We start from the raw sequence: 18,250 nt of genomic DNA, 5'->3' as shown, positions 1-18,250 counted from the left end.
CTTATGGGGAGAGATTTTGATGTGATTCGTGTAGGTGAATCAGTCAAGCAGTTAGTTCTCTTGTTTCTATAGTATTTGCTGCTGGGTGTTTAGGGAAAATCTTCTTATCCACTGTAGTGATTTACACGTATTCAGCAGGTTTTGTTGAGTATCCACTATGTGGTGGGCAACATTCACTGCAATGTAGATTTCTGAACCCTCGGACTTTTTATTCTTACTTTGCAATCCCCTAGGTTAGAACTGGGCCTACGACTACAGGGTGGTCTTCCAGGGGTTCCTGTTTTGGTCTGGTCTGGTCAGTGGTGACTGCAGCATGGTTGTGGAGGTGGCCTTTCCTAGTGATAACTAGGCCTGGGCAAGTACTGATCTTTTGTTGATCTACCTGAGGCCATTAGCAGCAGGAAGTAGGGGTCCACAGGGGCCTTGGAGAAGACACTAGAAGATGATCGCTCAGATTTCACCAGACTCACACTGACCTGGATCGGGCCTCACTTTTAACCACCTCTCGTTGGCCTAACCCCCAGCCCCCACGTGCTCAAGACCCGGCCTCGGGGCTACGTCTCTAACCTGTCTTTCCTCCTGCCTTCCCACACCTAGACCCTCTCGCCTGGGCAAGGCTCTTCCCTGGAAGCTGGCTCATCTAGGCTTCCACTCACTCATCTCTTCAGCAGTTCCTTAGGTTAGTGTGATTTGTATCTTATTTGGGTTTTTCTTTGCGGGACCAGGGGAGTGGAAGTCTTTTGCGCCCTTGTACAGCCCCTCATTTCCATTGGGATAAAGTCCAGTTTCCTCACTGGGGCTCACCAGGCCTGCCTCTGTCTTGGCAGATGCTGTTCTGTCGTCTTAGCCTCATTTATCTGCACCCTCATTCTGAGAGAATTTGTGCTGAACCTCTTTCAGTTCCTTGGAGGCACTGTCTTTTAACCCTTCCCTCACATACGGCGTCTGCTGGGCTCTGCATAGCACAGTTCCCCACCCCGCCCCCGGCTGCCTTCCGCCTCTGTCAGCTGGCTAATCCTTCTGCTTCTTGTGGACAATGTATCACTCTCAAGCCCTAAGCTAGTCTGGCTCCTGAATCTGGGTTAGATAGCTTCCTCATATACACGAAGCACATTATACCGACCATTATCATTTAATTGCCTATTTACTTTCCTGTTTTCCACCCAAATGATGAATTATTTGAAGGCGGCACCTGCATCTTATTTCTCATTCCGTCCTCACTTCCTGTCTTGGAGACACAGTTTTCAGGGTCCAGGGGACAAATGAATAAGCAGATGCGTGAACACTGGTACTGATCTGATCTTTATATGACTAACATGGACCAGTGTAATGTTCTGTTCATAGCAGCACTTCAAAAAGACCCAGAAACATTCTTCATGAGATTGTCTCATTTCTGCCTTTGATAAAAGCTGCAGGCATAATAGTTTCTCTGATGTAACAAGAGACTTTTCTGATGATCTAGCTTAAGAACCAACATGCTTATTTTCTAAACAGCAAGTCGGAATCAATCAATGGCTTTTAAAAACCAGTTAATGGATCACAGGCAACATTTAAAAATAATGAAATATAGAACAGAACAGAATAAAATAGATATATTATGTAGCAAATGTTATGTGTATTTTTCAGTTTTACACACATGTACAAAACATAAATGGTTACATATGGACTGTGTTTCTTGTTTCCTCACTGTGGTTTAGAGTCAAGTAAGTTTTTGAAAACCATTGCTATAAATCACCCTCTTAAGCCCCAGTTATCAGGGATAACCCAGGAGTGTGGACTCCAGTGATGTACGTGTGGAAAATGAGACCTTTGCACTATTAGAATCCAGTTGTCCGTTTTCCACTTTGTTGCTTACTCCTGGAAAGTTTGGGTAATTAGAGATAATTAGTTCCATAACTGTTTTCTTAAAAAGTGCTTACATATGTTTGGGTATGAAGCTGTGCTCAGGATGTTATTGGTGGTCTGGCTCCTCCTTGGAAGAGGCCTTGGCACTGTTGCCCAGAGAGGCCACCGTGACCTGTTCATCTGAGCCCAGCACAGGTCTGGCCTGTTTCTGACGCACTTCTGCAGGTGTCTTGATTTGCAGGTATGCCCTTGGGCAAGTCCCTGCCTCCTGTTTTAGTTTTCCTTATTTTTAAACTATTTTTAAAATTACTATATTGTATATTAAAGGAAGTCATATTATTAGTCTTATAGCCTTTCAACATCTTTTTTATAATTAACATTTTTTACTTTTATTTTTTAACTGATGATTTACACAGTGTCTTGCTCATTTCTGCTGTATAGCAAAGTGACTCAGTTATATAGACATTCTTCTCAAATATTCTTTTCCACTATGGTTTATCCCAGGAGATTGGATATGGTTCCTGTGCTCTTCAGCAGGACCTTGTAGCTTATCCATTCTAAATGCAATAGCTTGCATCTATAAGGAGAAGGAAATGGCAGCCCACTCCAGTATTCTTGCTTGGAGAATTCCATGGACAGTGGAGCCTGGTGGGCTGTAGTCCATGGGGTCGCAAAGAGTCGGACATGAGTGAGTGACTAACACCTACATCTATAACTCTAAACTCCCACTCCATCCCTCTTTCTCCCCCTTGGTAACCGCAAGTCTCTTTTCTGTGAGTCTGTTTCTGTTTTGTAGACAGATTCATTTGTACCATATTTTAGATGCCACATAAAAAGCGCTATCGCATGGTATTCGTCTTTCTTTCTGACAACTTCACTTAATGTGATAATCTCTAGTTGCATCCATGTTGCTGCAAGTGGCATTATTTCATTTTGTTTTTAATGACTGAGTAGTATTGCATTGTGTGTGTGTGTGTGTGTGTGTGTGTGTGTGTATCACATCGTTTTTATCCATTCATCTGTTAGACATTTTAGTTTCCATGTCTTGGCTGCTGTGAATAGTGCTGTGAATACAGGGGTGCATGTCTCTTTTGAATTACAGTTTTGTCTGAGTGGGATTGTTGGATCATATGGTAATTCTAGTTTTAGTTTTCTGAAGAACCTCTATCCTATTTTCCATAGTGACCACATCAACTTAACATTCTTACCTACAGTGTAAGAGAGTTCCCTGTTCTCCACACCCTCTCCAGCATTTGTTATTTGTAGACTTTGTAATGATGGCCATTTTGACCAGTGGGAGGTGGTGCCTCATTGTAGTTTTAGATTCTCATTTCTGTAATAATTAGCGATGTTGAACATCTTTTCCTGTGCCTATTGGCTCTCTGTATGTCTTCTTTGGAGAAATGTCTATTAAGGTCTTCTGCTCAGTGTTTGGGTTATTTTTCTGTTGAGCTGTATGAGCTATTTGTATATTTTGGAGATTAAGCCCTTGGTGGATCATTTGCAACTATTTTCACCCATTCCATAGGTTGTTTTTCTTTTATGACTTCCTTTGCTGTACAAAAGCTTGTAAGTTTGATTAGGTCCCATTTGTTTATTTTATTTCTGTTGTCTTGGGAGGCTGACCTAAGAAAAATCATTGTACCATTTATGTTGGAGAAGGTTTTACCTACACTGTTTTCTAATTTTATGGTATCATGTCTTACGTTTACGTCTTTAAGCCATTTTGAGAGTCACTGATGAATGCTCAGTTTTTAAGAGAGGCAGTTCATGGTGAGTTTTCAAACTTGGAGTTCCCTTTTGTATAGTTCATAGCACCAGTTTTCTTCTTGTACAGCCGTATTTCCTTGGATCACCTTAAATAAAGAGCTTCTTTTTCCTCTTATCGTATTCCATCCAGTCTTGTGACGTCTCAGCAAAGGCAGGGAGTCTTCCATGTTGCTGCTTCACCAGCTGTGGTCACTGGTGCTGGTTCCACAGTTCTGAACTGAGCCCCGCTGAGCGGGAACGGATGTGTTTGCATCAGGGACTGTGCTCAAGGGCTCCATCCTCTTTCCCTCCTTCAGGAAGAGCTTTGCAAAAGTGGCTTGTTCTCACTTGTTGGATCATCAGACCTTTATTGAGGACTTGCTGTGAGACCCTCTATTTGATGATGGGAATATATGGATACATAGATAGTTTTGCCGTCAGTAAAGTCTTTGCTTAATGGGAATGAACTTGTGAATCATCTTAGTCCTATCAGCTCTTGGGTTATTCATGATACGAAAACATCTAGTACTACTCTAGGACCAGAAGGGAAACTAGAAACTGATCTGTATTTAAAAAGAAGAGAATTTATTTCAGGAACTGGTACAAGAGTATTGGAAAGGGCCAGAGGACTAAGAGGGAGCTGGTGGCTTTACCTAGAGCTCAGTAACTCCAGGAAGTGCTGTTGTTCCCGAGGCTGGAGGAGCAGAAGGTGCTGGATTCGGAAGTCCATTGGTACAGGTTGCTGCGGCCACTGCTGCTGTAAGGCTAGCAACGCAGCACCCGGGGCGGACCCGGGACTGGCTCGCACTGCTGCTTGGGAACCGTCCCTAAAGCTCTGCCAGCCTGTGCCAGCGCTCCTGGAGCCCTTGGCACCCGCACCCCCAACACCTGCTGTATAGAGACCAGCTGAGACAGGAGCAGATGGCCTCCTCCGGGGATGTGCCCCTTGTTGTCAGGATGAAGCTGGGATGTAGCTGACCAGGGAGTCTGGAGGGCACTGCAAAGTTTCCAGCTTCTTGCAGCGCTAGGGAGAGTGCAGAAAGGCGGGAACAGTGTGAGTCCCACTAGGAGGTGCCTGGCATGTCAGGTTAGGCAGCGTTTCAGCACCAGTGGAGGCAAATCTGTCTCTTTCTCCTACCACCCATCTCAAAATCACCTGAAGGAGGCTTCTGTGAGCAGGAATCACATGGACCACGCATGTTTTTCAGTTAGATTTGATCTCATTGTCAGTTATCACCTGTATGACTTAGGTACCTTGTGTATCTGGGTCCATCTGCCTGCTGGGGGAATGTTGGCAGATTTTGTTACTGATCTCATTAAGCATGTGTGAACTTACGAACTCTTGAAATTTTCCAGTGACATACTAGAAAAAGAATACTGCCTGTTTATTTGTGTATAAGATACATATGACGAAATACAATTGCTTATTAAATATCTTAAAAGTGATTTTTATGAAACACTACTGATGTTGACATCTTTATGAGAAACGTGGCTCTCAACTCTCTTTCCTCGATTAGATTACCAGCTGCAAGGACCTAACTGTCTTCTCTGTCTGCTCTGGCTTCCCCCAGAATGGTTTTCAGCAGAGAGGCCATCAGGAGACTTCTCGCCAGCAAGTGTCGCTGCTACAGCAACGATGCTCCAGATGACATGGTCCTAGGGATGTGCTTCAGTGGGTTAGGCATCCCTGTGACACACAGCCCTCTCTTCCATCAGGTGAGAAAAAGGGTTTTATTCCCACCTCAGAGTGGGAGATGGGGATTTTCTTCTCACTTGAAGATCCTACTTTCTTCTCCTCACGTATTCTTCTGGAAACAGTCTTAAGAACTGAATAGACAGGCTCCAGGCGGGGACATCTTTAACTAGACCTGTTTGTCCAGAGGGTTGATGCTGTACCTGTACAGCATGAAGACGGAACGCAGAAACATATGCAAAATGAAGTGGTGTTTGACCTGCATCCTTGCATGCGGGACCAGGTAAAAGCTGTTCCTTCCCCCTACCCCCTCTTGTGTTAAAAAAAATTTGATGGCATTTAGAAACTATCAGATGCTATTTAGAAATATCAGGACTGACCCAGTATTGTCCTGCTTACCACCGAGTGTTTGCAATTCTCCACTGGCCTCAGTCTTTATAGCATTGGCTGCCTTTTTATTGGGCTTTCTCCCCTTTGGTTGCTATTAAACTAATTAAATTTCAGTATAGTATCTCAATAAGCATATATTCTGGGGGCTATAGAAGAGATGAGGTTATGTTCACAAGGGGTGGTTGGCGCTAATAAGGTCACCATCCTGCAGTGTGGGGTAAGAAGGAAATCCTATTAGAGTATTTTTACATTTTATGTAAAATTTTACAAAATAACCATAGCTCACAGCCATTGTTGAGAAATTCAAAGCTTTTTGAAATAGGAAATATCTAAATGCGCATGTATTTTAAGTGTCCTCCCTTACACTGAAAATATAGTCTTCATGCTTATTCAATAACCAGTAGCCATACAGAGACCTGGGCATGACAGAAATGGCACTGCAGGAGAGCGTGAGCAAGGCACAGAGAGTGCTTAAGTCACCAACAAAGGCAGAGTCCAGTTTTTGCATTCTCAAGGATGGCAAGGAAGGATAAAAAAAAGAACTTTACAGTAAGAAGTGTCTGAGAAGCCACCTCCTTGTTACAAGTTGGAAGGTACTTGGCCGTCTTTTAAAACCTTGAGCCTATATGTGGTGTTCTGAGGACTTAGCAAAGCAGGTTATCCTCTCTGACCCCTCTCTCTTGTTCTGTCTCATAATGTTTTACTCACAGAGAGGAAGGACAATGAAAACTGTTGGTGTGTAAGGGAAATAATTTCTCACTGGTAATATCCCAGGTGGCTCAGTGGTAAAGAACCTGATGCAGGAGTTGCAGGTTCGATCCCTGGGTAGACCCCCTGGAGGAGGGCGTGGGAACCCACTCCAGTGTTCTTGCCTGGAGAATCCAATGGACAGAGGAGCCTGCTGGGCAACGGTCCCAGGGGCCACAGAGAGTTGGACACGACTGAGCACACAGCACACATCACAGTCTTAGTTTTTTATAGCAGCTTCTTTAGGGAAGAATTCATTAGTAAGTGAAGCGATAAGGAGAAAAGAAAGAGGGAGAATAATCAGTAAGTAAAAGTCCTTTGAAAGTAATTTAAAAAGTGTTGTTTCCCAAACTTTAAAACTCTTGATTTTGCTAATTCACATAATACATTTTAAACCTTTCCAAAGTCATAAAGTGTGCTCAAAACCCATCCTCCCCAACAGGCACTGCTTTATCTTCCAATTCTTAAGCCTCTTTTAAGAGAGTTTGCTTTGATTTGGACATTACTTTCCATTTGTAATGTTTGAACACTGGAAAGAGTCGGACATGATGCATGAGCGACTAATACTTTCACACCAGAGAGTGTATCTGTTCATATTGAGAAAGAGAAAAAAATCTAGGATTCTTAGTGAGTTATAGTGGGTGTGTGGAAACAAGCTGGCTTCAAAGTTGCCTGGGCCCCATTCCTTCTCTTTTGAGTCAGGGAAGGTTATTGTGAAATCACAGGTTCAGAACAGACCTCAAGGACTGTGTAGTATAGCTCTCTGTTAAAAACAAAGTGTCTAGAGCTTGTGGTTTTCCTGTGGTTCCAAAATTATATGCCACTAATGGGTATGACTGTGGTCCGGGTGATAAGATTGACTATTTTCTGTGATTATGGTTTGTGTGTCTGCCCTCTGATGCCTCAATGAATCAGCCTTGTCTAACTCAATGAAGCTAAGCTATGCTGTGTGGGGCCATCCAAGACGGGCGGGTCATGGTGGAGAGGTCTGACAGAATGTGGTCCATTGGAGAAGGGAATGGCAAACCACTTCAGTATTCTTGCCTTGAGAACCCCATGGAGAGTATGAAAAGGCAACATGATAGGACACTGAAAGAGGAACTCCCCAGTTCAGTAGGTGCCCAATATGCTACTGGAGATCAGTGGAGAAATAACTCCAGAAAGAATGAAGAGATGGAGCCAAAGCAAAAACAATACCCAGTTGTGGATGTGACTGGTAACAGAAGCAAGGTCTGATGCTGTAAAGAGCAATATTGCATAGGAACCTGGAATGTCAGGTCCATGAATCAAGGCAAATTGGAAGTGGTCAAACAGGAGATGGCAAGAGTGAACATTGACATTCTAGGAATCAGCGAACTAAAATGGACTGGAATGGGTGAATTTAACTCAGATGACCATTATATCTACTACTGTGGGCAGGAATCCCTTAGAAGAAATGGAGTAGCCATCATGGTCAACAAAAGAGTCCGAAATGCAGTACTTGGTTGCAGTCTCAAAAATGACAGAATGATCTCTGTTCGTTTCCAAGGCAAACCATTCAGTATCACAGTAATCCAAGTCTATGCCCCGACCAGTAACGCTGAAGAAGCTGAAGTTGAATGGTTCTATGAAGACCTACAAGACCTTCTAGAATTAACACCTAAAAAGGATGTCCTTTTCATGATAGGGGACTGGAATGCAAAAGTAGGAAGTCAAGAAACACATAGGGTAACAGGCAAATTTCGCCTTGGCATATGGAATGAAGCAGGGCAAAGCCTAAGAGGTTTGCCAAGAGAACGCACTGGATATAGCAAACACCCTCTTCCAACAACACAAGAGAAGACTCTGCACATGGACATCACCAGATGGTCAACACCGAAATTGGATTGATTACGTTCTTTGCAGCCAAAGATGGAGAAGCTCTATACAGTCAGCAAAAACAAGACCAGGACCTGACTGTCACTCAGATCATGAGTTCCGTATTGCCAAATACAGACTTAAATTGAGGAAAGTAGGGAAAACCACTAGACCATTCAGGTATGACCTAAATCAAATCCCTTATGATTATACAGTGGAAGTGAGAAATAGATTTAAGGGACTACATCTGATCGACAGAATGCCTGATGAACTATGGATGGAGGCTCGTGATACTGTATAGGAGACAGGGATCAAGACCATCCTCAAGAAAAAGAAATGCGAAAAAGCAAAATTGCTGTCTGAGGAGGCCTTACAAATAGCTGTGAAAAGAAGAGAAGCCAAAAGCAAAGGAGAAAAGGAAAGATATAAGCATCTGAATGCAGAGTTCCAAAGAATAGGAAGGAGAGATATAAGAAAGCCTTCCTCAGTGATCAGTGCAAAGAAATAGAGGAAAAGAACAGAATGAGAAAGACTAGAGATCTCTTCAAGAAAATTAGAGATACCAAGGGAACATTTCATGCAAAGATGGGCTCGATAAAGGACAGAAATGGTATGGACCTAACAGAAGCAGAAGATATTAAGAAGAGGTGGCAAGAATACACAGAAGAACTGTACAAAAAAGATCTTCACGACCAAGATAATCACAATGGTGTGATCACTCACCTAGAGCCAGACATCCTGGAATGTGAAGTCAAGTGGGCCTTAGGAAGCATCACTATGAACAAAGCTAGTGGAGGTGATGGAATTCTAGTTGAGCTATTTCAAATCATGAAAGATGATGCTGTGAAAGTGTTGCACTCAATATGCCAGCAAATTTGGAAAACTCAGCAGTGGCCACAGGAATGGAAAAGGTCAGTTTTCATTCCAATCCCAAAGAAAGGCAATGCCAAAGAATGTTCAAACTACCGCACAATTGCACTCATCTCACATGCTAGTAAAGTAATGCTCAAAATTCTCCAAGCCAGGCTTCAGCAATACGTGAACCGTGGACTTCCAGATGTTCCAGCTGGTTTTAGAAAAGGCAGAGGAACCAGAGATCAAATTGCCAACATCCACTGGATCATCGAAAAAACAAGAGTTCCAGAAAAACATCTATTTCTGCTTTATTGACTATGCCAAAGCCTTTGACTGTGTGCATCACAATAAACTGTGGAAAATTCTGAGAGAGATGGGAATACCAGACCACCTGACCTGCCTCTTGAGAAACCTATATGCAGGTCAGGAAGCAACAGTTAGAACTGGACATGGAACAACAGACTGGTTCCAAATAGGAAAAGGAGTACATCAAGGCTGTATATTGTCACCCTGCTTATTTAACTTATATGCAGAGTACATCATGAGACACGCTGGGCTGGAAGAAGCACAAGCTGGAATCAAGATTGCCAGGAGAACTATCAATAACCTCAGATATGCAGATGACATCACCCTTATGGCAGAAAGTGAAGAGGAACTAAAAAGCCTCTTGATGAAAGTGAGAGGAGAGTGAAAAAGTTGGCTTAAAGCTCAACATTCAGAAAATAAGATCATGGCATCTGGTCCCATCACTTCATGGGAAATAGATGGGGAAACAGTGGAAACAGTGGCTGACTTTATTTTTCTCGGCTCCAGAATCACTACAGATGGTGACTGCACCCATGAAATTAAAAGGTGCTTACTCCTTGGAAGGAAAGTTATGACCAACCTAGACAGCATATTGAAAAGCAGAGACATTACTTTGCCGACTAAGGTCTGTCTAGTCAAGGCTATGGTTTTTCCAGTGGTCATGTATGGATGTGAGAGTTGGACTGTGAAGAAGGCTGAGCGCCGAAGAATTGATGCTTTTGAACTGTGGTATTAGAGAAGGCTCTTGAGAGTCCCTTGGACTACAAGGAGTTCCAACCAGTCCATTCTAAAGGAGTTCAGCCCTGGGTGTTCTTTGGAAGGAATGATGATGAAGCTGAAAGTCCAGTACTTTGGCCACCTCATGCGAAGAGCTGACTCCTTGGAAAAGACTCTGATGCTGGGAGGGATTGGGGACAGGAGGAGAAGGGGAGACAGAGGATGAAATGGCTGGATGGCATCACCAACTGGATGGATGTGAGTTTGAGTGAACTCTGGGATATGGTGGTGGACAGGGAGGCCTGGCGTGCTGCGATTCATGGGGTCGCAGAGAGTTGGACACGATTGAGGGACTGAACTAAACTGACTGATAGTTGATTAGATTAAGTTGCTCACGCATAGGAATGACTTCTAGAAAATCATGCTAAAAAATGAGAATTAAAACTTGAGGGAGAAAGCAGCCACACATTCCAGGGAGAAGGAGTCTATGGTATAAGTTCAAGTAAGTTAGTCTTTTATAAAGAGTAGTAAAAGTGAAAAATCCTGGCTCCAACACTCACTATCTGTTTGATCCTTGACAAGTTTCTTAACTGCTCTATACTGCAGAGACTTCATCTGTAAAATGAGAGATAATAGTACCTAACCCAAGAAAGTTGAATGGGTTATTTTATTTAAAGCACTTAAAATTAACAGTGCCTGGCAACTGCAGGTGGAGAATGCAATGCACCCCACTCCAGTACTCTTGCCTGGAAAATCCCATGGACGGAGGTGCCTGGTAGGCTGCAGTCCATGGGGTCGCGAAGAGTTGGACATGACTGAGAGGCTTCACTTTTACTTTCCACTTTCATGCATTGGAGAAGGAAATGACAACCCACTCCAGTGTTCTTGCTTGGAGAATCCTAGTGATGGGGGAGCCTGGTGGGCTGCCATCTCTGGAATCGCACAGAGTCGGACACAACTGAAGCGACTTAGCAGCAACTTAGCAGCAAAAGTGAACAAATTTGTGAGCTGCTATAACACATTATTTAAAATAGCCAGTTTCCAACCAAATATGGTGAAAGTTGCAAAGAAACATATTCAGGGAGAAATGTAGTCAACAGAAATGGACTCTGAATGGGACCAGGTATTAGATTTGACAGAGAAAGCCTTCAAAGCACCTAATTAAAAAAAAAAAAAACAATAATCAAAGAATTAAAGGAAAATATTACAGTAACTCAACGAATAGCAGATCTTAATAGAAAGATAGAAACTTTGATAAAGAACCAGATGAAAACTCTATAGTTGTAAATGCAACAAATGAAATGAGAAATTATCTAAATGAACTTAACAGTAGATTGGAGATGCAAAAGAAACCATCAGTAAGTTTGAAGGCAAATGAATAGAAATTACCTAATCCAGAGAGCAGAACAAGACTAAAGAAAAATGAACGTGTCCTGAAAGTGGTAAAACATAAAGTATACCAACATGCATTTAATGGTAGTTCTTTTCAAAAAGAGAAGGGAGAAAAAATGGGACAGTTTGTTTTTGTTTTTTTTTTTAGAAGAAACAACATTTTCTCAAGTGTTATAATGAGAAACCGTCTGTTGATCTGAGGAAATCAACAAGGCCCTTACAGGATAATCAGGAAAAATTACACATGAACATGTTATAGTTCAGTCGTTGAAAAACAATGACAAAGTGAGAACCTTAATAAAAAAAACCTAATGAAAATTGAAATTAAAATGCTATTGGGTAATGTCTCATTAGAAATAATAGAGACCTGAAGGCAGAAAGAAAAGGAAGAATTTAACCAACAATTCTGTATCAGTAAAGCTATCCTTCCAAAATGAAAGTGGAATAAAGACATTACCAGGTAAACAAAAAGTGAGAAGAGCTTTTTGCTAGCAGACATTCCCTTCCCTTAAAAAAAAGCTAAAGAAAATCCTTTGGGCTGAGAGAAAATGACACCATGTGGTACCTGGAATATATAAGCGAGTGAGTAAGTACACTGGAAAGACCATGTGTATATACATGCTTGTGTGTATATATACACATGTATAAAAAATTAAGAAAAATGTGAGCATAAAGTATCTGTATGTGTATATACACATATCTTTCCACAAGCATTGGAACAAAGAGAATCACTTTGCAGTACACCTGAAACTAACACAAAGCTGTAAATTAACTATATTTCAACCTAAAAAATGGTATAGAAAACTAAAAAAAAAAAAAAAATACCATGCAACCAGCTGATCACAAGAGAGCTTGAGTGGCTATAGTAATATTAAAAACAATACATTTTAAGAACAGAAATATTACTAGACAGAAAGTGGGACATTTCATGACAGAAGGTCAAAACAGATGTTCACATTACACAAAACAAATGGAATTGAAAGGAGAAACAGACAAGTATTAGCTACTTGACTTGTCACATAAAGAATAATATTCTGACAATAGAATAAACATTCTTTTTCAAATGTATATGTCCATTCTCTAGGATAGACCATAAGCTAAGTAATATTGTTTTGCCGAATATATTTAAAAGGATTGAAAACATACACAGTATACCCCCAGAACAATGGAATGAAATTAGAATCAACAGAAAATGGGGAAATTCCCCTAATATTTGGAAATTAAACAACATGTTTTAAATTAACCCTTGGGTTGAAAAAAGAAATCATAAGGAAAATTAGAAAATGAAAATGAGAACACAACATATCCAAAAATTTGAGTTCAGCTATAGAGTGATTAGTAGGAAATTTATAGTTTTAAATATGTTGTGCTGTGCTGTGCTTCCCTGGTGGCTCAGACACTAAACAACCCACGTGCAGTGGAGGAGACCCGGGTTTGATCCCTCGGTCGGGAAGATTCTCTGGAGAAGGACATGGCAAACCCACTCCAGTATTCTTGCCTGGAGAATCCTATGACAGAGGAGGCTGGTGGGCAACAAGGCCACAGGGTCACCAAGAGTCAGACACGACTGAACGACTCACACTCTCACTTTCACAAGATAGAGTGTTAGTGGGAAATTGATAGTTTTAAACATGTGCTGCGTTGTGCTTAGTCGCTCAGTCATGTCCGGCTCTCTGCGATGTTAGAAAGGAACAAAGATATTAAATTACTAGTCTAAGCTTCCACATTGAGAGCAGAATAATATAAAATCAAATCTGAACTATGTGGAATAAAAGACATATTAAAGATCAGAGCACAGATAATGAAATAGGAAACAGAAAATCAGTTAAACCAAAAATTAGTTCTAATCCGATAAACCTTTAACTAGCTTGACCAACAGAAAACCAGTTGTTTTGTTTTTGCTGCTGTTTGTTGGTTAGTTGCTAAGTTGTACCCAACTTTTTTGTGACCCTGAGGACTGTAGCCTGCCAGGCTTCCTTGTCCATGGGCTTTCCCAGGCAAAAATACAGGAGTGGGTAGCCATTCCCTTCTCCAGGGGATCTTCCCTACCCAGGGATCCATCCTGAGTCTCCTGCTTTGCATAAGAGAGGATGTAAGTTGCCAAACTCAGAAGTGAAAAAGGGGCATTATTATATACCCTACCAAAATTATGCCAACAAATTAGACAGTTTAAATGAAGTGGAGAAATTTCTAGAACCACACTTTTTAAGCAAGTCTATTTCTTAAGAAATAGAAAATGTATTTAAACCTTTATACATTGATGAAATTGAATTCGAGAAGCGGCAAGAATGTTTCCCAACTCAGTTTATGATGCCACAGATGTACGCTGTATCCCCAGGAGCAAGCACTGAGAAGATCACTTAAAAAATAGCTAAAAAATTAACAAAGGGATTAAAATGGGATATCACAAAAGTAAACCACAGGCCAGCATTTCTCTTGAACACAGATGTAAAAATTCATAATAAAATGTCAACCAGCCAAATCTAGCAATGTGTCAAAAGTGTTGCTTGTTTTTCACACTTTAAAATGAACTGTTGGGAAATATAATTACATCTAAAAGGAAAAAATAAATCCATAATACCTTTGCCTCTATTGATGCAGATTCCACAAGTGATTGATTGGATCTCAGGAGTCATCCATGCAGGTGAAGTGTGGGCTTATTAAGCATTCAGTTCAGTTCAGTTCAGTCACTCAGTTGTGTCCGACTCTTTGCGAAATCATTTCTGATAAATGAGGTCACGGAAGAGAACAAGACAAAACCAGAAAAGTAGAGTGCACCCAGAGCAGCATCTGTGATGCTCAGAAGTCTGTACTGCCTCTGATAACCAACCTCTGGGCCCAAATACCAAAGAGAATGGACACGGGCAGAGGGGGCGCTGTGTACACAGAGAGATGGGTTAAAACTGCAGGATGTAAGTTGGGCAAAATGTAAACCTTATCTGTAGAGATGACAGCTCACTGAACAGCGCAACAAGTGGAGGGTAAAACTATTTTAGACGCTTTACAGCTGTGATTTACATCCCATACACAATTCTCACACAGTGATGGTGTGAATGGCAGCTTGAAACATCTTAGCAAATTTCCAGAGTTGGACCATCACAAACCTGGTTTTATGGCCCGATAGTCATGCCCCCCACGCTTCCCTTGAAGGCATTTGCAACCGTTCCCCACTGCATTTGCAGACCCAGGGCACTACAGGTTTGCCTTGTGTCTCCACTGCTGTTCCTGTTCAGTCACTAAACTGTGTCTCTTTGCGACCCTACGGACTGTAGCACAGTGGGCTTCCTTGTCCCTCATTATCTCCTGGAGTTTGCTCAGACTCACATCCATTGAGTCAAGGAGGCCATCCAGCCATCAACCATGTGTCTCTATAGTGTTTCCTTTTCTAGACCTGTCCTTGTCCCTGATGAGATCTGTGTTTCCCTTCTCTGAAAGACATATGCTTGATTCCACGTCAGAACAGCATACAGGCAACGGGAACCCCCAGAATGCCTTGCCCCACCTCGCCATACATGCACCATGTACAGCCAGAGTTTCTTTAGGCCTGGGAAGTAAGTTTTTCTGCCTCTCTGCAGAAGTTTTAATAGTAACTTAAATGACTTACCAAGGAAACCTTTTCATATTACCATGGTTGATCTCTCAGGGGCATGGCTGTGGAACCTAGGAGCAGAGCGCGGATGTGTTTGGAGCATTGTGCTGGGGGTAAGGAAGTAATTGGAGATGCAGAAGCAAGGAGCCTAGAGGCAGATTTTCCTGGAAAGGATTCTCCTCTTTGCTGTTAGATTCCCATAACCAACACCAGCTCTGGAAGGGAAGCAGTCGATCCACGTTTCAGTGCTATTCTGCAGCAGGACTGTTTCCGGTGAGTGAGGGTGCGATTCTCTGCTCTGTCTGCAGGCGCGGCCCGTGGATTACCCTAAGGACTTCCTGTCTCACCAGGTTCCCGTGTCTTTCCACAAGCACTGGAACATTGATCCTGTGAAGGTCTACTTCACGTGGCTGGCGCCCGGTGAGGAGGACCGAGCCAGGGAGCAGAGTCGAAGAGGCCTCAGAGAGGAGCTGTGAGGCACGGGGCCCGCAGGCACGGTCGGAGGCCGAGACTCGCGCCGTCCTGCTGGGCTGCGTCTCACGGCTCACCTGTGCGTGACACACGGCGTCGGAAGCGTCCTGACTGCAGGTGGACGTGTGATGTGGTCATTTTTGAGTTGGGGGCGGGGAAGAAGTCATAGGGAAAACAGATTTTTTTTCTTTTCTGGGGAAAAAAAAAATCACTTGTGTTGGCATTATGCAGTTCTTGTAATACACAGTGATTACTGTGTATTTTTCAAGCTGTGAAACAGCAGCTTTATTTCTGTCACAGAAAAATAAATGGTACCAGAAGTCTCCTTCCTGTCCTCGCTCTTCATTATAACGGCTGTGTCAGCTGGGCATGAGGCTGGAGAGACGTGACTGTCTTCATCATTATACATAAAATAAAGAAGAGAAGGTGTGTTGACCTGGATCTTACCATGGGGCCAACTTTGAAACCATACTATTGATCGAAATGATTTCCTGGTAACTCAGTGGGAAGACTGCTATATTAAGGATCATTCGTAAAACATCGTGAGAGTCTAGCAAATGAAAAAATCCCCTGGAGTCTGTAATCAGGGTTGTTATGTTTTATCTGTTTTTCTGTTTATGCCTCATAAAAAGAGAATAAGAAGTCTTCTGCGAGACTTTTCTGCTTCTTTAGAGGTTCATCTGTGTTCTATTTCTCCCTGAAGCCCTATCTTTATGACCTACTTATAACACAAAAGTGTACTGACTGCTGCCAGAAAAATGTTCTCAGTATTTAAAAAACAGCGTTGTATTTTATTCAAGTCACTGAGCTCTGTGTAAAGTCTCAGCAAGTATATTAAATTAATTGTACCTGGTATTTTATTCTTATTATATATTACGTAATGACTCCAGACTCAGAAAGGACCTCCCCAGTGTCAGGGAGGGCTGCATGGTGATTTGGCAACTTCCCAGGGTTCTCAAGGAATGAAATCTGCAAACAGTATTTTGAAACTGCGCAAATTTCCACATCATAGCTTTAATATATAGTAATTTAATACACTATTAATTTTTAAAGCTTATTCTGTATTTAACATTTAATTATAGAATTCCATTTTCTAAAGGTATTTGCACAAAATTTGATTTTACTGTGTCTTAAACTAATTTCGACATAGTAAAATACTTTTTTCTTAAATAAAATTATTAATTTTGTTTGTAATGTTTTTATATCCAAGCATAGGGTTTCAAAGCTGTGCCACCAAATGTACCCATGTGTGTGTTTTATCGATACATTTTTCTTGCAGCTTATATGGATTTCCAAAACAATGCAGTAGTATTTATCATTTTTCCAAACTAGCCAATACCAAGACTGGTGTGTTTTCAGTGATAACTGAACACACTGGATTCATCTCTCTGAAGGTGGATTTTGTGGTCTGTCTGGGGAATGGATCCAGCAGGATCGGTTGGATGAGAAGCGCCTGAAGGATTTAGACGTCTGGCCGAGCTGCTGCTGCTGACATCAGTACTGTTGTGATAGCTGGGATTCCTGCCGCCGCCGCTGTCATAGGCACCTCCGTGGCTCCTGTAATTGTGCGCCTGGAGGGCTGGGCTGCCTGACCCTATGGAGAAAAGCCTTCAGCTCCTACTCGTGCCGGCCGTTCACACTCAGCGAGCAGTGTGTTCCTCTGACAGGACTGAACGTGAAGCGTCTCTACGTGAAGGTCCTTGTCAAGCTTTCTGTTACGATGACCAGTGCCTTCTGCTGATACCGGGGCGCCTCCTCTGGTACTTTTAGGTATTCTGTTAATTATGTTTACTTTTTGGGACTGTGTAAACCTAACAATAAGTAAAAGAACTTTGCCTAAGCTTCTGATTTCGCCAGTCTATTTATGAGTCCAAGTGGAGTGGGAGTGGGGGGGGGGCCATGGGGAAAGGGAAATAATGAAGTCAGAGGAGGAAGTTGGCAGCTGGGTAAACACAGTTTTTAAAAAGAAAACGAAAACCCTATCCTTTTGAGAGAAAACCATGGACGTTGAAGATCTATTTACACATGGTCTATAAAACCATTATCTATTTTATTATATAATGAATTGGAAATACGTTGGAACTGATTCTCATAGAGTCCGTATCTTAAGGACTAGTTTTGAATCTGAACTTTCCTGGACAGACACTGTCCTTTGCATACTGTCTGTGCCTTTGAAATAGGAATTTCCTTCAAATGGCTATTTTAGTACAGGGGTATCACCGTCAAGGAGTTGCAGGTGGAGTCACTGGAATGCCATTTTTGCTTTTAAGCCACTTCTGCTGATAGAGCCAAAGCAAGCTGCCTGACTAAATAGGACTTTTACATCTTGTAGCAAAATAGAAATCCAAACGCAAACACAGCCTTTACAGACTGTTTGAGAACAAAGGGCTGTGGGCGTGCTAGACTGCCAGTGATGCTCAATATGGGTGTGTAAGTACCAGTGCTGAGTTTCCTGATTTACTGAATACTGCAGTGCTTCCACAAACATATCCATTGCGATTGTTTCTGTATTTTCCTCAAACATTTGTAACAGAGTAGACATTTGTAAGAATGTTTCTGCTGTCTTCCATTCATAATCGGAGAGGAACTTACCTGGACTAAAATGGATCAATCAGTAGATTCATTCAGCAACTATTTCTTAAACCCTTACTACATGTCGG

The 18,250-nt window shown here is 42.0% G+C and overlaps 1 protein-coding gene across 1 annotated transcript in view; it reads left to right on the top strand.

Moving 5' to 3' along the window:
* B3GLCT (beta 3-glucosyltransferase) overlaps positions 1–17,339 on the top strand; it is a 108,509-nt gene extending 91,170 nt beyond the window's left edge. Inside the window, exons 14-15 of the mRNA XM_068984356.1 lie at positions 5,166–5,310; positions 15,428–17,339. Coding sequence (XP_068840457.1) covers positions 5,166–5,310; positions 15,428–15,595 — 313 coding nt within the window. The 3' untranslated portion in view covers positions 15,596–17,339. The remainder of the gene's footprint in view (positions 1–5,165; positions 5,311–15,427) is intronic.
* Positions 17,340–18,250: the final 911 nt, after the last annotated feature.

Source organism: Capricornis sumatraensis, chromosome 12, assembly GCF_032405125.1.
Source record: "Capricornis sumatraensis isolate serow.1 chromosome 12, serow.2, whole genome shotgun sequence".
Taxonomy (NCBI): Eukaryota; Metazoa; Chordata; class Mammalia; order Artiodactyla; family Bovidae; genus Capricornis; species Capricornis sumatraensis.
This window is presented reverse-complemented; position numbering and strand designations above follow the sequence as displayed.